Source organism: Xiphophorus maculatus, chromosome 20 (assembly GCF_002775205.1).
Source record: "Xiphophorus maculatus strain JP 163 A chromosome 20, X_maculatus-5.0-male, whole genome shotgun sequence".
Taxonomy (NCBI): domain Eukaryota; kingdom Metazoa; phylum Chordata; class Actinopteri; order Cyprinodontiformes; family Poeciliidae; genus Xiphophorus; species Xiphophorus maculatus.
In genome coordinates this window covers 31,428,690-31,450,608 of record NC_036462.1, presented here as the reverse complement: position 1 = coordinate 31,450,608, position 21,919 = coordinate 31,428,690, and the positions used below count along the sequence as shown (strand labels likewise).

The 21,919-nt window shown below is 41.7% G+C and overlaps 1 protein-coding gene across 6 annotated transcripts in view; it reads right to left on the bottom strand.

The window, feature by feature from the left end:
- Window positions 1–21,919, bottom strand: part of LOC102228922 (IQ motif and SEC7 domain-containing protein 1-like) — an 80,998-nt gene that overhangs the window by 28,694 nt on the left and 30,385 nt on the right. The window contains exon 1 of one of the 6 annotated variants that reach the window (XM_023325098.1): window positions 18,413–18,647. The exons of 4 other annotated variants lie outside the window; for them this stretch is intronic. In XM_023325098.1, coding sequence (XP_023180866.1) covers window positions 18,413–18,501 — 89 coding nt within the window. In that variant the 5' untranslated portion in view covers window positions 18,502–18,647. Of the gene's footprint in view, window positions 1–2,904; window positions 2,983–18,412; window positions 18,648–21,919 lie in introns of those variants that run through there. One more of the 6 variants, XM_023325099.1, reaches the window with a different exon arrangement.

Here is a 21,919-nt window from a genome sequence, read left to right as displayed (position 1 = left end):
CTTGTTATGGTCCCTTCATCCTAAGCTGAGGGCACAAACAGCAGCTGCCGTGACACCGCCTGCAGGACAGGAGGGGTTGGGCTGCCAGACACCAGGCAGCAGTAAACAAGCCGCACTCGCTCTCCACTTCCTACGTGCTCGAGTGCAAAGTTCTCCGGAGATGTGCAGGAATGACACAACTGAAAACGGGATGGAAGCTGAAGGGTGGAAGGAGCAGCCATACCTTCAGAGGAAGAGGATGAGGGGAGCAGATTCCAGGAGGGTCAGGCTGGATGGGAGGCAGCAGCTACAGAGAGGGAGGCAGCTCCTCTACCCCCATCAGCAACTCAACTGTCCACACCAGGTCTCTCTCTCTTTCTCTCTCTGTCTCAGCTTAACACCCACCCCTAACTCTCTCTCTCTCTCTCCCTCCCTCCCATAGGACGTGTGTGTGTGTGTGTGTGGGTGTGTGTGTGTGTGTGTGTGTGTGTGTGTGTGTGTCCAGCCAGATGCAGACTGGAGAGTCCTTGCTGCTCACTGGCAGCGCTGCAAGGTCACGATTCTGTCTCTGCACCCAGAGAGTGACACAGCACCGAAACGGGCCTGCATGCAGGATTTATGATTCAGTCCTTTTCTCCCTGACTGGCGGTTGAACCTGCTGTAGTGAGGGAGACGAGCCGTGTGAAATTTGATTGCAGGAAATTCTTTGCACGCCTCTCTTTCAGTGAGGCCGGTTCTGGTCGGGATGGATGAACAAAAATCAGACGCCCTGACGTCTGATCACACAGCGGATCCCAAGCAGGTCTGCTAAAAGCTCGTCAGCGAAACACTTTGGTACACAGAACTTTTATGACCTGGTCTGGAAAATCAATAAAAATATTAAAACATTGAGGCCGGCTTCACTTTTTCACACAGGTTTGAATTGTCTTTTTTTCTCCATTAATAATAAATATAGTTTTTAAAAAACTGCATTTTATGTTTACCTGTGCTGTCTTTAAATATTTCAGTTGGTTTGAGGTTCCTACATGTTTATTTGTGGCAAACATGCAAAAGAAAAGGAAATCGGGAAAGGGGGAAACACTTTTCCACGCCACTGTGGCGTAGAAACGGTTGGTGCATGAGGTTTAGAAACAGACAAAAAGAAACAAAGACAAACTGTACATGTACCAGCTTCATTAAGACAGGAATATTTTATCCTTAACTTAACAGACACTACTCATCCAAATCTTCAAAATGTAGTCGCTCGACAGTCCAAATTTTAAAAACCAAAGGCCGAAAAGCACGGCTTGCTCGACATTACGAGTAAAGAGATCTAAAAATATTGAACCATTGAATTGTTTTTGCTCCAGAACGTAAGAGAGGACAACCTTAAACTTCACACTACATCAATTTTCGGAGCTTTAGTTGAGAAGCACTCAGTTCCTCTCTAACCTTTCTGATTTTGCTCCAGAGCGTGTAAATGTGAATGTGTGTCAATGCACTGCTGACATGTTTATCATGCGAGCATCTCCTGTGGCGGCCATCTTGTGTCGGCCCGCCTCAAGCCCAGCTCTTTAGGAAGTTAGGCCACGATTGACACTTGTCAGTCGTGCATTTGCTTACATGAAATGTTTGCTTGACATTTCATTGTTGATAAATAACTGTTATAATAACAGCATAGATGTATTGAGTTTGAGTTTCTTGGGAGCAGTAGAGAGCATAAATTATGTGTGTGACCAATAACACAAGAAACTATTAATAGAATTTAACAAAGTTTCTTCTGAAGAAATTAGAATTTAAAAAACTAGTTTTTGCATTGAGTCGATGAACTATTACGCAATCTGTGGTATTTATTTTTAAATCAAGTCAGATGAAATGGGCTCACCGGCCCCCAACTTCAAAATCTAACATGGCCGCCAAGCATTAAAGAGAAAGAGATAGTTTTGATTAAATTACAAATGAATGCAGTGTTTGAACATAAAAATGCAGATACACTGCCCACTCTGCTGGTAGGGCAAAAGTTTTCTGACTTATAATTAGAAGAGGTTCTGGTTTGGCGTGACGTCAGCCTCAGATAAGTAGAACAGAGCTCGTTAGCTTCTAGCTAAAATTCCTGCTGTGCTTTATGTGAATTACCTTCAGGTTAAGCAGGTGCACAAACCCCCCCAACGTGGAAAGTTGGGTAATGGACTTTTCAGTGGTTCTGATAAGGACCCACTTTCACTGAAATACTGGGGTTAGACTCAAACTGCCTATGATGCTAAAGTTAGCGTCTAATAATAGGATAAAGCAGTTCGACAAATGTCACTCTATAAATATCTAGAGACAGTGTAGGAACAAACACAGCATCAGGGTTTATAAAAGTAATGTTGACAGACAGTGACACACAAGATCCAAAACATTTAGCAGCTGCTAATGATGCTAAAGTTAGCATCTTCTTCATGGCTTCCTGAAGCTAAAGCTAAAGGGCTTTGGACTGCATTTCTAAAACACTTGGACAGATCAAACCTGAACTGGCTACCTGAACTCAGAGACTCTTTAAGACAGTCTGAGATTCATGAAACTCTTATTTCATGGTGAAAACACAAAGACGGAGAATTTACTATGCTTTTTGGCACCAGCGGCATTAAGACGAGCTTAAAATTTAGACCTAGGCTGGAATGATTTCCACTGACAGTGGATTCTTTGAAAACACGGATTGTGACTTGTGAAAACAATAACAAAATAAAAATCAATCTTTTCTGGTCCTGCTTAGGAGCAGCTCGTTAGACCTCCGTCAATCTGTCCTCCAACCCCAACTATCTTTCTGCAAACAGCAGAAATGCTGTTTTTTTTTTCTTTTCCGGAAGCTTAGAAGCCAAAGCGAGCTGACAAGCAAGTGATGATCAAACTCAAGAGACAGAGGAGTGAAACCCAGAGTAGTACGCACGTCAGACGAAGACTTACTGTGCACCCTTTCTGGCATGGAGTAGCATTAATATCCTGAGTGAGCGCCTCTATCCAACAGGGAGGAAGTCTGCCAGGGGTCGCGCCCCCTCTAGCACTGGCACTAACAGGTCTGTCACCACGGCAACTGTAACAGCAGCATGTTTCTCTGTCCTAACACTGCAGATGTACAGTAGAGAGAGAGCAAGAGAGAGAGAAAAGAGAGAAATGGAGAGAGAGAGTGTGGATCCCACTTGTTGGGCTCCTGCCACTGAGCCTATAGGATTACTGATAATGGGATTTCCTCTAATGGCTCCCTCTGACAGGTGGCGTCCCTGTTTAACTTAAGTTGTGTGTTGGCTTAAAAAAAACACACACACAGCTGAGCTTTAGTGAGTTTTTCTTTTCTGCCTGCTGGAAAATATGTCCATCTTTTCTGTTGAGCTTGATTGTCTCAGATGCTTCTGCAAACTACAGGAATGCACCGGGGAGGGAATACTGCTTTAATAAAGACAGCTGGTCTTTGTGTTGCTAGTTTTTCATTTACTCTGAAGATAAAATTAAAAAAAACAAACAGTTTGGACAAACTGACCAAGTTTTGTAGATTAAATCAGCATCCTCATGCATCCTCTTACTAGAATTCATTTTTGAGATGAACATGTCATAGTTTTGAAAACTGCTTTTTTTTGGTATAATAATAGAAGTTAATATATATACACACTTTTAAAACGATTGTTTTATAAGCTCAGCCTCTTTTCATTTGAGAACAACAGAGCTGAAAGGTAGTGATGTAACCCGACTGCATGGCTTTGTTGGCTCATCCTCACTCTGAGAATCTACTGACTCTGGGATTTAAGCTTTCTGGGAAATGCAGACTTTCTGCCTCGCGTGACTACAAAACAAGACGCCTAGGTTACAGACCACAACGTGATGATCATTGTCAGATCGTCACAGTGACGCAATGATCTGACAGGTTCATGTTGTAGAAATCTGCTAATCTTGGAGCTAAGGACATCATAGATCTGCATCACGATGGCAATCAATGTTGAAATTAGGGAGTTCAGGAAAGGAAGAAAGATTCTTCAAGGCTCAAGGGCTTTGAGGTAGCTTGTGTAAAGCTGTAGGAAATCTAAAATAATAATGTTAAAATGTTTCCATGTTGATTATTTCATAATCTGTTTTTTAAACCTTTAGACCAAAGTCTGCAACATGAGGCTCTGAATCCATGTATAGCTCATTCAACCCTCCACAGTGACTCTTAGTTACTTTGGCCAAAGATGTTAAAGAATGTAACACTAATTTCAGACATTCTAGTTTTAACATTGTTTCCTAAGCATTGCTAATGATACATGTAGTATATTTCCACAAAGACTGACCCTAATGAGGTCTTCATTAGCTGCACTACACTGGTCTGCAGTACAGGGGCTCCGCAGGGAATTGTGCCGTCACTGTTCCTCTTCACCCTCTACACTAGATCCTTCTCCATCAACTCAAGCTGCCATGCTCAGAGGTTCTCTGATGACACGACCATCGTCGGCCTCATCACAAATGAGGACAACTCAGAGGACAGACAGTGGACTCAGGACTTTGCGAACTGGTGCCAGCTGTTGAGTTGCACGTAGCAACTTACTGCGCCTGTGTTGGATGTGAGGTGACGGGAGGCGGGGAGAGCACAATAGCTGTGCTCTGTGCTTGGAAATGCCCATGTTGTTGGGTATGTGAATGGCGACCATGAAAGTATGGCTGCCGAGTAGCAGAGGATGGCTGCTGCTGGGAATTACAAAGTTCCTCCAACGTTTGGTGAGAAGACGTCTTACAAAAGTTGGGAAAATGAGATTGAAATCTGGAGACTCATTACCGACAGAAACAGAAGCAGGCCCGAGCGGCTGCCCTGTCCCTATCAGGAAGAGTTGGAAATCACTGTGGAACATCTCAACGCCGATACAGGAATGACTGTTCTTCTGACCAAGAATCAGTGTGTTTAGAAGAAGGAAAAGAATCTACAATACGACACTTACACTGTACTGTAAGTGTCAGACAGGGCGACACGTCCATCTTGGACTATATTACCGAATTTGAACAACTGTACAAGAAGTTAAGTAAGTCCAAAACAGAACTCCCAGATGCTAGTGCTTCTCGGGTTATCGTATTTGATCGCGCATCAGAGGAGTATTTGTTTTCAGCAGTGGCCGAAATAAAAGGAACCTTGACCAACATAGTCCATGTGTATTAATGATTTTGATGACGGGACTCATCAAAATGTAATGTTTGTTACCGGTTTTCTCAATTGTTGATTATGGTATACTTTGTGACTTTATATCTGTGTGTTTTTTATTAGGTAAAGCACTTTGAAACTGCATTGTTGCCGAAATGTGCTACACAAATGAACTTGATTGAAATGGAGCCAGTGAGAAGAAAAAATCTGACATCTGGAAAGACTTAGATGATCATTCACAAGATTCTTAAATAAAAAATAATTAACCCCTTCACCTCCAAAATTCTCACCTTCTTGAAATTTCCACTATTTCTATGTTCTGCAAATATATGTCAGTCTTGCACAGCAGAAACAGACTTAAAGCTGTTGGAAGTGTAAAATCCTGCCTGATGAGTAAAAATATAAGGGATCAGATCAGAGAGCCAATAGAAATCCAAGAAAATGAGAATTTTTGAAGAATTTTAGTTTTTCAGGAAGCAAATACAAAACTCAAAGAATACTGTCTGCCCAACAAGCACTGCACTATGAATACAGTAAAACAAACGTCTATTGTCAAATCAGTCGATGACAAAATAAAACAGCCACTGATATATACCAGGATTGGCTACAAATAATTTTAATAACTAAAAAAAGATTAGTTAAATAGGATTTAATTGACTCTCCTGTTACTAAACATGAGTTTGACAAAAACTTTGTGACAATATTGCATTTACTAATTTTTTTTAAGTATGCCTATTTGAGTGACAAAGCTGCCACAGTTTCAACAGCAGATGTCATTAGTGAGAAACGAATGAAGCACAGAGTAACGAACTTTTGGGAAAAGCAGTGGGCTGGGAAGCTTCATTGCTTCACGAGGCTTCGTTTGGCCATCGCTACCAGATGCAGTGTTGGCATTCAAGCTCCTAGACACTGCAGGGCTAAACGCCAAAGGCAAACAGCTAACTCTTACCGCCTGTTCCACTGTCTCTTTGGCCAACTTAAACTCAGCCTTGATAAAGATACGCAGGTAAGCGTGAACGGAGATTAACAGAGAAATCAGATGTTGGTCCACACTCAGTTGATTAGCTTAGCCCTGACTTGTGAACGGCTGGTCAGTAACTCACAAAGTGCTTTCTTTTTTCCATTCTAAGAACTACCAGGTCATACTGACAAACACACTTTGGTGTGTAAGCTTCTACTGCTGGAGAAAAATGCAAATGTAACTATTTTTAGAGTCAGTGAGGGGTTTTTTTCAAACTCGAGTCAGAGGAAGCATAGAGATGAAAGAGGCTCCTTAAACACGACTGTCTTTTCTATGATTGTTCCACAGCCATTGGTGGTTCATTCGGTAACACAAGTTGTCCTACCATGCTAAAGGCTAAAATATAAGAAGACACAAATAGGTAAAAGGTGAACTCTGCATGTAAATTGTGATTGCTGCTGATCTAAAAAAAAAAAAAACCTGACATCATAATAAAAGTAATATAGATTTATCAGCTCATGAAAGTACAGGAAACAATGCTGCATCCTGCAAGCCGTTCACTGATCTCCAGGTGTAACAAGGGAATAGCATTGGTCCTGGTGACTGCCATGTCATTTAATCAGAAAAAGGTTTCATTCCAGGCGTCACGACGTCACCAATTGTTCTGACGCCGCTGCTGCGGCTAAATCTGGAGAAGTGCAAACAGAGAGGCATGGACTAGTGGACGCAGAGTAAGACAACACTGGACACGTCAACGCCGTGATGCTAATGAGGATAAAGCAGCTTGTAACCTTTTCTCCGTAAGCCTCTGAAAGCAGGGTAGCTTGTGACATCACTGCACAGGATCAGCTGCTGCACCACACAACAGAGGGGGAAGACAATAACGCTGCTTACTACACAAACAGACCTCACCGGAGAGCTGAAGTAAAGAACCACAAACCTTTCCGTTTCTGTCCGCTGACGCTTTATTTGCAAAGGCTGCATGAAAACATCAACTTCATGTGCTGTCAGCACGATTTCCCAGCTGTCCTAAAGACTGAAGCTATCTGTTTGCACCAGAAATGACTGTAATCAAGTAGATAATCACATCTACATACCAGTAAACATTGAACAGGCGAAATGCAAGCTAGGGATTTTCATCATACACTCAATAGAATGACCCAATATGGACGCAGTTTTTTTTTAGCCAAAGAGGCCAACAAGATAGGTGTGATTTAGTGTGTTATCAGTAGCATCGAAAAGCGTCAGTGGTAACATCTTGAGTACCAGTGTTGTGCGTGCATGTGTTCATAAGTTGAGCTCACTTTGATCTGTGTTAGGTAAGTTATATATATTATTATCAAATATTTGTTGGTTCATGTGCCTTTATAATGTTCTTGTCTTATATGCCTTTATTTGTTTCATCTTAGCATAAAGGAAGTTTCTGTGTTGTTGAATTACTTTGAATCCTTTCTCAGAAGGCCTCTCTGAGGAAGAGCAGAGAAACTGTTTTCAACATGGTTATCGCTCAGCAGAAACCTCTGCATCCTTGACCTGCTAGATAGCTAGAAAACCATCGCTGTGAAGACATACAACTTGCTCTGTGTTATCCTGTGTCTGGAACAGAATAATCTAGTGTGTAGATACCATGAGTTTTGTTAGTGACTAGCATTTGCGTTGCAATTATGTGACTGAAGTGTTTTCCCCGCCCCTTTGAGACGCTCTCTGTAACAGGGATCCTAACAGCAATAAAAAGGGAGAACGGACACATATGTTTTCAGAACGGAAGAGATGTGTGACTGAAAACATCTCTGGCTGTTCTCCTCGCGAGTACAAAAGAATCTAACTCTCTTGTCTTTCTTGTGTTTGTTAAATCTGTCTCAATAGGTGTTTAAACCTGACATCTGAATAATGCAGTTTTTTAAGTGTGGAGCAACAAATGAAAGCAACTCATCTTGACGTACGTTAGTGGCGCTCTGATTTACATTGTGTTGTTAAGTGCAAACTTTGTATATTTCACACTGAAAGAGCTGCTGCATTTCCCCTCAGTGTGCGCTCCGGCACTCCTCAGCAAGGAAGGGAGCTGCTGGCTGTCCTGAGCATCACTAGAAGTCACTATATGGCATCCAGAGGTGGCAGGGTATCCAAAAACTGTAATCAGGTCAAATTAGCACTACTTCAATATGTTTTTACTCAAGTAAAAGTAAAAAGTAGCCGTCCAAGGAATTACTGAAGATTACAAACAGTATTTTGTAAAAAGTCTACTCAAGTATTGAGCAACTGATCACATCATCAGTAATTTAATATTTAAAAGTTACATAATTAGATGGATCAAAATATAAAGTTAAGTGGAAATTTTGGTATTTTAATGACAAACATCAGATAGTTTATATAAATAACAAAATCAGGCAAAAGTATTCCAAATCAGTTTCTTTCAATAAAAAAAACTTATGAAACTTTAACAGAAACAGCAGCTGTGTGTCTCTATGTGGTGCATTTTTGGTTAAAACATGTTTGTTCTTCATTCAGTGGGTAGAGAATCCAGAAATTTTACTCTAGTGAGAGCAGCAGTGCTTAATAATAAAATAGCTCAAGTTAAAGTAAAAAAAATACTCCTAAAAGTACATTTTTCAAGTAAATGTAAGTGAGTAAATGTACTACCCAACTACGGAAAAATGACATGGACGACATAATAAACGTAGCTGTTCCTGCTGTGTTGCTAACTGGCCACTAGAGGGCATTCTTGTTCCAGTGAACAGGCCCAATGAACTCCAGCTGCCTGATCAAAACAGCACAGGAAGAGCGGCAGGCATCCTGCACTCGTCCATCTTCCGAAAACAGCACACTTCTCCTTCCACATATCCCATATGCTCCACATGCTCCGCCTGTGATGGAGGTGTTAACAGGGCTTGTTCTCAGTCAAGGGAGCAAAATATGCCTTTTTATTCTTGGGCCACTTTCATCTAAATCAATTCCTCCTGTAATTTTTTTCACCCCCTTTTCTTCTCCCTCCAGTTAAAGTTGGGCATAGTCAAAGATGTAGATGGTGGGTGGGGAGGTGTGCATCTCCAGCAGCCACTCAGGGGAGCTCATTAAAGCCGCCCGCAGCCCAAAGGCTTGGTGTTGAGCTGGCACCACTTCTGACACCAAATCAGTACCATCAGCATTTAAGCCAGAGAGAGAGAAAGCATCCTGACAGCCTGTCACAACAACAAGGTGTCCAGATGGAAAAAATGAATAGGCCTACTGCTCTTAGCAGACGGTTCTCAGAGTGGCTGCATAGATTCACTGAACAAACCGAGGTTTTGAATTCAAAGAACAAAAAGCCCGAATGACGACAGAAGCAGCAGACACGCTGATATCATCAGTCAAAGAAATCCAGCTGTTCTTCAGAGGAACATCTGGACTGGAGCCTCGCCGGCTAAACAGCAAACCGCGCGGCGGTGAGGCAGGGCGTGCGAAAGACGTACTACTCTGAAGGATGCCCGTCGCGTAGCATCTACGGCGTGTTCAGAGCATCACCACGGCAACAAGCAGCAGATGTATGTGTACAGAAGCAAAGGCGGGTTTAATGAGTGTTTGCTGTCCTGTGCAGAGAAATGTTGGCTCCACGCCGCTGTCAGGCGGCTGGGAGCAGACGGTGTGTACAGCTTGAAGGATGAAACCGGCTACAAGCAGAAACCGACTGAGCTGTTTTAAATATCGACATGTACCCGATTCCCTTTTATGGATTGTGCCTCGCGAAAGTATTCATATCCTCTTTAACACGTTCTTGTCACATTTCAACAACAAACTTCTGGATTTTATTCCGATTTTCTGTGATAGACAAGCGCAAAGCACATAATAGTGAAGTGGAGGGGAAAAGTGTGGTACGTCATGAGAATCATTGTTCTCTGATTCAGTACTACTCCCGCTAGCTCAGGTTATAACAAGTCATGAGATTTGTTACCATGGTTACACAGATGAAGTGTAGCAGTGACACTGTTAGATGACTATGTATCCAAATGCTGAGTTGCCATAACTTTCTTCAGCTGACCAGAAACAAAACTGAAGTTATTATTTTTGGACGGTCGCTTCTGCTTCTACAACTTTAAAAACTGACCAGGACCCAAATCTGGACGCAGTGATGATCTCAGACCTGGATCTTCAGAGACACATAAAGACAGTTGCAAAGTTGGCCCTCTATAACTGGAATAGCGTCTACACAGTTCTGCCTAAAAGGTCAATCAGACATCTGAAGCTGCAGCTTGCTAGTGAGAACAATGTGGATTAGATGTGTGTTTTCAGCTTCCTCAATACTTAAGAGCAATTCTGCTTCATATTGTTATTTCACATGCATCTAAGTTCTCTCTCTCTGACTAATAGTTTTAATGTCTAGAATGACAAAAACCGAAGGCCGACAACAAAAAGTCGCCACTTGTAGCTCCAGAGGAGACTGACAGACAGAACACAACGATTGATAGATTTAATGACTTAGATGCAGAACTTGCATCTTTATCAAATCTTATTGACCGAATTATGGATGTGGAAGATGGAGGCGCCTCCCCCAAAGCTAGGATTCAGGCAGAGGATGAGGCGCTTGGGGTGAAAATGATCGATATACAGTTTAATTTAATTTCCCTTTGGGACCAATAAAGTATTATTCAATTTGAATTGAACTTGATCAGCCTGCCAGCCGTTTCCCCTCTTCCCTGAGGATGAGCCGGTCTACATTTTCCCTGGTAACCTGACAGAAGTGATAAAGCAGCAGTAGGCTTTTGATGGTATTGAGAACCAGCTGTGAGTTGCTGGAGTGAGGTGTGACTTCTTATGTCCAATATGTCTGCATGTCACCCACAGCTCCACTGACAAGACGTTCTCCTCTTGTGGACTGCAAAGGGTTTTGGCAGAAACTTTAACTGGACATAGAACATCTGGAAGTCAGTGACACTGTTATGTGCCTTTTTTTTTTATGATCGCTGGTGTATTTTACCATTTATGTTTGCTGAATTTTAGTGGGTAGAGTAGCATTTGTGCAAAGCTGGTTTGGCGTTTCGAAGGCCCGTGTGACCCGGCTACCTCAGTATGTGAGGTTTTTATTCTCACTGTTTGGGAGAGCGGGATGGAGGGAGGCGGATAATTACTTGTGGCTTCTTCTTGTTGGAATTCGTATTACTTCTCTTTCATGCTTTTTTCTTTTCTTATTTGGCTTTCTAAATTGATTTAGATTTTTTTCCAAATGAATATCAAATGTAAGGTCTTCCAAATTCAATGCTCTTCTAACTGAACCTCGCTGGAGAGATCTGAAAAGACACGTTTCATACAACCTGATGGAGCTTGAGAAGAACTGCAGGAAAGAATGGGTGAAGCTGCCTTAAAGGGATCCACGAGTAGTTAAACATGTTAAACTATTAACTTAAAAATTGCTGTTTGTGATATGAAAAACTCATGTTTACTTCAAAATTTTACATCTTTCATTATATTTTTCACCCTAGGAAGTCGCCATTTTTTCACCCGCACACTTGCATGCTGGGTTGATGACGCGATTAGGTCCGCTCTGTACTGGAGAGCGTGCAGGAAGGCTAACTTTACCAGAACGCGCTCCAGTTCAAATTAAAAAGGCTTAACGACGTTACTCATTGCTTTTTGGCTGGATTTGCCTTTTAGGCTGGTTTTCCATTCGTAGTAAATGTGCAAAAACCCTCAAAAAGATTTTTTTTTTTTTTGTCCCATTTTCATAGTGGGGTATTTGTGTTAAATATTTTGAGGGAAAAGATGAATTTACAGAACGCTTTCTTTCAAAGGAAACAACGTGAGCTCGCTCCTCCAAAGTTGCTCCCGTTGCCGTGACGCTGCTGCCACATTACAGAAAGCTGTCGCCGACTGTGAGTGGCTGAAATATGGCTGGTTTTCAATCCGGAGCACAATGAGAACGCATCACAGGAGATGAGCTGCCGCAGAGTCCCACCGACAGCCATGACGTGCCTGCTTATGATCTGAGTTGTTCAGATAATTTGATATGAATCTCTAAAAGGGCATCTGTCTCTAGTGGCATTATTACTTCAGCTGAACAGTCTATCAGACAGACACTTTTACAAGTTAAGCTTGAGCAAACTACACAACATGGAGCCTATGGACTCACTGCCATCAACTCCATTGTCATCATTCTGTTATTTCTCTCTCTTTCTGTCTTATTCTCCCTAAAAAGGCCTTACCTTTCATTCTTAAGTTTTTTTTGTTTGTTTTGCCAAGCTAAATAAAAGTAGAATAAAACAATCATTTATTCAAAGCCAGTCGCCCATAGCTTGTTTTTTTCCCGGCCTCATCTACCCAAAGCACAGTCATTTCCATACAGTCACATTAGAAGCTAATCAGACACTAAAAGGCTTTTTATTAGGGCCAGAAAACACAGAGCGGTGTGTGGAGACCGCTGACGGCAGCAGTACTTCCCACTAATTAATGAGTGGTCCACCACCTGCCCCTCAGTAATATCGTTATCCTTCTGCTCATAAAACACGCTTGTAGGCAGCTGCTCCTGGTTTTTAATCACTTTTGATGGTTGGTCCTGCGAGAGTTAATCAGTGGCAGTAAAATCACTCGTTCAACTTACTGAGTCTTCAGTCTTGTTCGAACTGTTATCAGGAAATTATCATTTCAACAAAAACTGTCGTGTTCTTGGATCTACCTTAGTTGTTGCAATCCCTCTCGTGAGCCCTGGGTATGTGCCCTCAGCAACTTGATGGCGAGATAAATATGCAGTATGAGGCCACATTTGATTTTCTTCCTTGGCTACACTCCCTCGTTTCTGGTTAAAACTGACAATTGTGTATGAATCTTACTGTCATTTAAATATGAGGTCCATGCACCTGTCCTTCTCCATGAATATCTGTCACTCTGTTGTTAAATAAAACAACAGAGTGTTTTTTTTAACAACAGATGTTTTTTTAAAAGAAACATAGTTTCTTTTATGTTTTTTGTCAATGTCAAGAGGATGGGCATGGGCACGAGCATCGTTTTACTTCTCAGGTTTACAGGTGAGGCACTGACCGCCATAACCGCCCGTCGATGAGCTACCCGGACACTGGAACATCGATAATTTGGAGTTGGGTTGGATTTAAGAGTTGGAGTAATCTTTTTGTACCCACCTGAGGACGTTTAAAATAAATCAGAATATTTTTTTGAATATGATCCTCCCCCTACAGTAGCAGTTGCAGGTTTTTAATGCATTTTTTAAGACTTTATAGTTGGTGTTCAGATATTAATCTTCCAATAACACATAATTATGTGTCAAGTGATAGTTTCAAATTTCCTGCCAACTTTAAACACCTTTTTAACTCAAAAACAAGACGGGCCACTGGACGAATGACTGCCCTAGCACCCAACCACCGGGCTTAGCAAGTTTTTTGGGGGAAACCTTGAGTTGGTTGAGCTTGTTTGACTTTGGGAGACTCACGCCCAGAAAGTATACGGTATATACTATAGCCTCTAGTGAACTGCTGTATCTTGTGGTCTCATTTTGATGAGTTTTTTTTTTTTCAGTTGTAATCAAATAATCTTTACATATTATGAAATGGGTTTGCTCGTGGATAAGATGTTGTTGTTCACTATACCATGTATCAACGTCCCTCCTCTCTGTTGCCTAGAAGTCCAAATCTGGAGTCCATAGCAGAGTCATGCTCCCATGTGCACACAATTACCATCTACCTATTTCTTTGTCACTTTTCTCCAAATGTGCAAAACTCCAAATGTGTTAAAAACCTAACTTTAAAAACTCACATTGTATTATCACTGTAGGACACAGTCAGGTCTAATATTCTCGAATTCTGTGAAAAACAGCACATGTGAGTAATAATAGGTTTTGTCACTATAATGCATAAAGAAACTGGACTCATCCATCTAAGACACAGTGCAGGAGTAAAGAGGAAATGGCCTTTTAGTTAAAACAGTGAAATATTGTTCTATGTAAGTAATCCTCCCTAACACATGAGAATGGTGGGGGGATGGGTGGGTTTCACAGATTATCCGTCCATTCAGATGCTCCAGTCACCATTTGCATAATTCCATATTGCCCTTGTTTGATTATAAATGTCTGGCGACAACAAAGAGCGTGCTCTCTTTATCTACTCTCAACAGTAACTGTCTTCCTGGTCACAATACAAAACAAGAGACTAGCACAAACTCTTAAAAAACAACATACCACCATTCCTATTTACTCCTACTGCAATAAAAAAAAATCAACTAAATGAGTCCATCCATTGAACCAAACCTATATCTACACTGTTATGTTAAACATACATTTTGTTTCTTATAGTGGAAATATTCCTATTTACTCACCGGCAGTGGTCATATGGTTGGAGAAACTAGCTATGACCTAAATTCACATAAGACCAGCGCCCAACCATTTCTAGTTTATTACTTTATTTTTAAAAAGCCTTGTGTTTGGCGTGCTGTTGTGGCGCAGGGGCAAAGCACAACCTACGTATTGAGGCCTTATTCCTCGTGGCGGTGGTTGCAGGTTCAATTCCCGGCCTGGCGACATTTGCTGCACGTCTTCCCTCTCTCTCTTTACCCTCTTCCCTGTCGAACTGCTTTCAAATAAAGGCAATAAAACCTTTTTTAAAAAGGCCCTGTGTTTGTGCCTGTTCTGTGGGTGCTTTGGTGATTCCAGAGCACCCACGTGTGCCAGACAACCTACACTTCTCATTGATTTCTTAATGACCAGCAAGTCTTACAAGCATGGTGAGTGCCATCGATGTGTATGACTGAATTGGACAGCGACTATTAGCCGCTATGGCTAGTGATGTGCACCATTGCATTGATTTATGTCCACAAAACCGTACAAGATGAGCATGACTCTGTTACAAAAATGGTCATAGTGACCTTATTTCTTAATCTGACTTCTATAAAATATGGCTTAATTTAAAGCTGAGGAAAATTGGCAATACTTTGATATGTAAAATGTGTATTCTCCCTCTATATAAATCTATAAACAGTTTGGTTTCTGTCAAGAAAACGAGGAGGAATAAAATTTAATTTTTATTACATTTTAGACAATTTAAGTTTTTATACTGGCAATTGCCACTGTAGGAGACAATTTGTTAAATACTTTATGATATAACTTATCCTATTTGACAACTATTATATTGACATTCTACAAATGAAAGACTCATTTATTCCAGATTTTGTTGTTTGTTGAACTTTCAGAAATCACAGCAGCTGCAGGGAACCATTGCAAAGGGGAGGAAAAAAAACAGCCGAAAAACAAATCAAGACCACTCATGTTCTTTTCTTTTGCTTCGTGTGTCAGCTGTACTCCACTCACACCTGCTGCCATGGCAACTGACACTTTTTAAAAATTAAAACTTTATACTAAACTGTGAAATGACATCCCATTGGACCTTGTTATCTTCTTAACACAATGCTGACAATTAATAGTAAAGCACTGCGTCCCTTTTTTAGAGTGTTAGAGTGTCACGGATATTCCTGACTCCGTGCAAAGCAATGTTGACGTGGGACACAACAGTAGATAGTCACGTGATGTCCAATCCAGTAACAGCCCCATGAATCGTGAGCACCCACCAGCAGAAACACAAATCGCCACCCCTGGTACAGCTACATTTGATTCAATCTACAGTCTTGTCATCCTTAAATCATCAAATAATCAAAAAATTAAAACATGGTCTGAATGTAAAATAGACACTGCATATGGGTGATGTCACCTATGCTGGGATCAACTCAAAACCTTCCCGAGATCAACTGGTCGATCGCTATCGACGCATTGAGGACCCCTGGTGTTGAGCATTGCCAACTCTGTTGCTGATTTTGCCTAGTTGACCACAGTAAGGCTTCGGTCAGAAAGTAAACAGAAGTCGATTTTTAACCGTTTACTTTAGAACTACAGGTAGCCGTTCTACAGAGACGCATAAACATACAGGCAGATATACAATGGAATGATCAAAGTACATGTCTGTTTGAATTACCCAGTCAAAGGCCAGATCTAGTTTCAGTTGAGAAACTGTGGACTTCAAAACTCGTGTTGAAAGATGTTCTCTATCAAATCTGATTGAGCTTGAGTCGTTTTACAGAGAACAAAGGTCAAAATGCAGATATACGATCTTGGTAGAGACAAACTCCAAAAGCAGTCAAATATTCAGTTACAAAGAGCTGACTCAAGAAAGGATCAATACTAATGGACACCACTAGGGGTTGAACCAATTAGTCGACTAGTCGACTCTAGGACGTCTCGCGAGTTTTTACATTTCATGTCGACTAGTCGCAGTCATGTGATTGCCGGTGGTGACAGCCTGTGCTGATCTGACAGCACAGTATACGTCACAAGACAGAAGAAAAATAAGTTAATACATTAGTTTAAATGATATGTAGATGGATGCATAATTGTGGTTTTACAGTGTTTTTAAAAGGAGATGGAGTTGCAGCTGCAGTCCACTACAAAACACAAGCCGTCTAAAACTCGCCCCCTTCCCGCTAAGGATGTCACTTAGCCGGCTCGCGAGTGTCTTTGTCACGACGATCTAACTAATACATTATGATGTTATGTTGCTGATTAAATAAAGATCTGTGGTAATGACAGCTGCTGATTAAATAAAAGCCTGTAGTTGGTAATGACAGTGTATACTTGTCTGACATATATATAGCCGTGAGTTCGGGCTAAGAATGACACTTCGTGCTTAGAAGTGTCATCAGATCTGCTGTCAGAGTGTATGACACTCTGACAGCTGATCTGACAGAACACTGGCTACAAAATGGCGTCTTCAAAACAGATCGAGGACAAAACCCGCATCTTGTCAAACAGGTAGAAATTACTGGGTCCTTGTATGACAATGTGCTCTTAGCGAACTCTTAGCGAAGAGAATATTGACAGCGAGTGAACTTTATTTACCCCCGCCCTCGCGCCACCTCTTTTTATTGTTTTTACATGCCATCTAAAAGATGTGCGTTTCCTTTTGAATGTTGGTTTCCCAGCAACTTATTATTTATCATAAACTATCCCGATGTTTTGTTGTTTCACTTGTTGCTGTTCTGTATAAATGCCGTATTTTTCCGTGAAAACGGGTAATAAAGCCTCTACGTTACTCCAAAGCTTTGCGTCTTGCGTTGCTATGACGTCACAACGACTAGTCAACTCGACATCGACTCGACTTTTATCATGTTGACGTTGACTAGAAAATATCTTAAATCGTTCAATCTGCTGAGTCAGCAGAGCTTCCTGCCGCGCATCGGGCGGAGGAGAAGCAGGTGGTTTCGTTGAATTCAGCTGTAACCAAACGGGATCCGTTCATAACAAGTTTGGCTTGTGATGTTCCAAAAGCTCCATGTAGTCAGTGTGATAATTTGACTCCTATAGTAACTATCCAGAGATCATCAGCATCAGCCAGTGTTTAGAAAAAAAAAGTCAGACCCGACTTTGTGCAACACACTTTTCCCCGCTGCTCACGAAGAATCTCCATAATAGACTTAGTAAAAGCAGGAGAAGGGGAGAGTGTGTGTGTGTGTGTGTGTGTGTGTGTGTGTGTGTGTGTGTGTGGGGGGGTGTCAATATTTGCCGTGAAAATAGCTAATAAAGCCTCCAAGTAGTTGTGAAGGGTTTTTGCGCTTACGTCACTATGACGTCACCGCGACTAGTCGACATCGACTCGACTATTATCATGATGTAGTCGACCTTAAAAAATATGTAGTCGTTCAACCCCTAGACACCACACTTCTCAGATTAGTTTTCAATACTGACTCCATTAATCATTTGACTTCCATCTCACAGTTTGGCACCACTTTGTGTCGCTTTGGTCCATCAAATTTAGGTTGGAACCTGATGTAAATCTTAAAAAAGTGAAGTGGTGTGAATATTTTTGCAAACCATTTCACTTGTATTGTTTCATATTATTATTTGCAATTGTATGTATTATTTAATTGAAATATGTATATCAGAGAGGAAATGACGACTCATTGAACATGTAAACCTCAAAAGCAGCAACGTGATCTCTCATCTGATCTGATCTGATCTGATCTGATCTGATGAGGCGGAGCACAGACAGATCCAGATGTAAATGGGCCATCAACGCCTAGGAGCATGCGTTGCCTTGTGTTTGTGAACCAATTGATCAGAAACAAACACTAATCACAGACTGAATGCAGTGTCTGTCGAGGACCAACCACAACAATAAATGTCCCATTCAGAGCAGCTGACCTCCCTGACACATGAACCTTTGTCCTCACTTTAGCCCCTCACAGGGGGCCTAGACATGGGTTACTATTCATCGTTATTCTAAAGTGAACACTTATATTCGTGTTTACATGGAGCAAACTGAACAAACTCATAACAGTAACAACTGTGGTATTTTATGAGAAAAAAACCCAGTTCTGTTTACGTAGCGCCTTACCTTTTATAGAAAGCATGCAGAGGATGAAGACAGAGGAACTGCCAGTAATCCAAACAAAAAGCTTTGATCTTCCACATGGTCTCTGACATTAAGAAACGCCGATCTTCAAAAGGTCCATCCTTCTTCTACAAATACAGCATAGCCACAAAAAGAATCCTAGGTCAGACCGTCCACATGATGTGGCCCCTCCTCAGCACCATCCTGTGTATCTGAGTCAAGTGGAGGCGGGTGGGTGGGGGTTGTGGGGGAGTTGAACCCGCATCTCTCCGCTGCCTTTGTTGATGGAGAGCAGTTTTCAGAATCCAGTCGAACACTGTGTGTTTCTCTCTCTCTGCTGCTGCTGAGGGAACATGTGGCTCAACACCTCTGAGGCAGGAGCAGCCACTTACAGCTGCTCCCATTGTCCAAGCGGACGCACTGACAAGATCTGCCTGCGCTGCGCCTACCCGGGCCAACAAAGACACAAAGGCCTCCCCCACAGCCCCCGGGTGGCTGTATCAGTTAGACTTTATCAGATGCTGCGCAGACCTCTGCCGGGCCGACCCACTCTGAGTCGAGATAATCGGCCGCGGCACCTTGTGCGCTTGTGCACTGGGGACTAGCCAGCACGCACAAAACTTTGGCAGGCTGACAGAAGAACCGAAAACACAGCATGAAAAGCTGCAGGAGGCACTGACTGTTTCTGTAGCATTTGCCGACTGGCTTAAGAAAGGGAGAGCGCTCCTTTTGTCATGAGGTGTTGATTAAAGAGGAGCCAAATGCAGAGCAGCAGAGAAGATAATGAAGATTTGATGGGGAAAAAAGGACAAAAGAAAAACATGGGAGCACAGGGAGCCAGAGGAGAACAAAAAAGTCAAAGGAACAACAGGGAAGTAAGGGGATTTAACAGAAGGAACAAATATCTGGGCTGATTAACTAATTTCAGGTGTGAAGGTATGAAGGGAGAGTGAGAGGAAGTGACACGGGGGTCGAAAGAGAGCAGACAGGGGACTAGGAAATGGATCTAACAGTAAAGCAAAACTAAACATAATGAAACTAGAGCACCTAAAATAACTAGACACAAGAAATAAACATAAGTAGAATCACTAAGAAAGGACCGAACTAGAGGAAAATAGAAACAAGGCAGATGTAATCGAAATGAGAAACTAAGGAATACAACAATAATGAAGCTAGAATAAAATAACTAAAACACAAAAACAACCCAAGATCCTAATAGCTTTGACGTAGAATGCAAAAAAAAGATGCATGTAAACCTTATTAGAGCAATGTTTACTCAAGGTGGAAAAGATGCTCCAGATTCACTTTATCAGTAAATAACACAAAAAAGACTCAATGACTTGCACCAAACAAATTCACTCAGCTGAAACGGGTGAAGAAGATCCTGCCTTTTGTCTCGTGTTCACGGAGTGTCTGAAACTAATGGACTGTTTTACATATAGCGACTACAGACTTCAAACAGGTAGCGGTCAGATGGTAGAGTGCTTTCCAGAGGTCATGGTGTTCTTCATATCTGAGCAGAACTTCCCTCTTTAAATGTGAATAGAAGTTGAGTATTTAGCAGTTGTAGGTTTTCTCTTTGGCCTTTGGGTAATGTGCCAAACAAACACTTTTCAACAGAGTTCGTTTTTAAGAACTTGTGACAATTTTTCCTTGTCACAAGTGAAGTACGGTAATCTGCCAGTGGAACCAGAATGTTTCCATCAATATTAAAGAATTATTTACGTAAAAGAAGCTTCTACATCTTGCTGAAAAATTACTTGGAAATGGTGCGTTCACACTAAACGTGGTGCGTCTGGTTTACATTCAAACTCTATGTGGAGGCGAGTCGAGGGCCGATGCGGCGCATTTCGAGCATCTAGCGCAGTGAGCTTGGAGCGTTTGATCCGTAAAGAGCGTCCAACGGAAATCAACGGCTGGAGCTGACGCGTCTGATGCGCCTCCACATTGACTTTGAATGTAAGCCAGACGTGCGAAACGCTAGGTGTAGAGCAAAATGTCAAACGTCTGCAGTCAAAGTACACACGTGTCAAACTTGAAGTGTCGGACGCGTTTTTGACGCGTTAACGCGTTCGTTGTGAAGGCACAACAAGCTAGTTTTGTCTTATTTCAAATGTACTAAGACATTTGCACTAAAATCTAGACTAAAATCACTGGGTAAGACTTTGTCTTTTTGCAGTGCAACAATTTTGTTTGCACAGCTTTACTGCCAGACCGGCTTATGTTTATCCTGGTGGGATTTCTGGTACATTCTCTCCTGTGAATATTCGATCTCATGAATCCAGTGGTCCACGGTGAGACCGTCGAATCGGAGACTGCAGGTCAGGAAAAAAAACAAAACGTATTGGAGCGTGAAAAACGTCAGACGCAGGTGCCGTGTGTTGGCCTTTAGAATGCATTACTATTAAGGACGCTCCAGCAGCACATGGATCCCAACTAGGTTTATAGATTGTGCTCCTCCAGCACCCAGCTGTGAGGTGAATGGAATGAGCTGGAGGAAAAAAAAATAGAAAAACATGTTGCTAATGACTGCAGACTCCCATTTGGCACCTGGGGGAGGATGAGCGCTTCGCTCCAGCTGAGCTTCGGTTTAATTCAAAGGCTTTTTAACAGGCTTGTGCCTGACCAGCAATTCCACGTTCACATGCGGAAGATTTATGATTATATATACAGTATATACTGTATATATATATATGTATATAATGTATATCCATTCTTCCATGTACCATCTGTGCTTGCTTGTCCATGCAAGATTGCAGGGGGTTGATGTGTCTCTCTCTGTGGCGGTCAATGGGCGAGAGGCATAATTCAACACAGAGAACGGTGCATGGAGACAATCACACATAATGGCAGGTAACTTAAGAAATTTGTTGCTGGACTGAAGGAGAAAGTCGGAGAACCTTCATAGAGCACAAGCATGCACAGGGAGAACTCCATGAAGAAAGGACAAGTTGATCCGTTTAACTTCTTGATTCTGCTTGGCTAACAGTGCTACCAGCTGCGCCACAGTAGAAACACACATTGGCATTTTGACCCAGATCCACCAACAACACTAAAAACAATGGCTGCCCTGTGCATTTGTTCATTAAGAGCCTGGTGAATCTAGCTGGAATGCTAATTAGCACCTACTCTCTTATTTCTATTGTGAATTTTTGAATTTGCTATGGCTAACACTCACACTGCAATGCAATCTGCTGTTGTTTGGTTTTTAATCTGTGAAAGGTAATATAAGATAAACCTGACTTATATGTTCATTCTTGAAATAGAAATTCAGACTAGTCACCTTTACAGCTTTTGCCATTGAAATGGATTCTTCCAGTATTAGGCTTTTTACTCCTGTTTTGATTATGGAACAATCAGAAGTTCAATAACGACATGGGATTTTTTTTTGTTACTTTTTTCCCCAGAGTTTTTCAAACATGATCAACATTTGATATTCTCTTCTTCCTTCCTGACAGCAAGCTTTACATCTCAGCCAATATGTGGAACAAGTTGGTCAATGTTGTATCA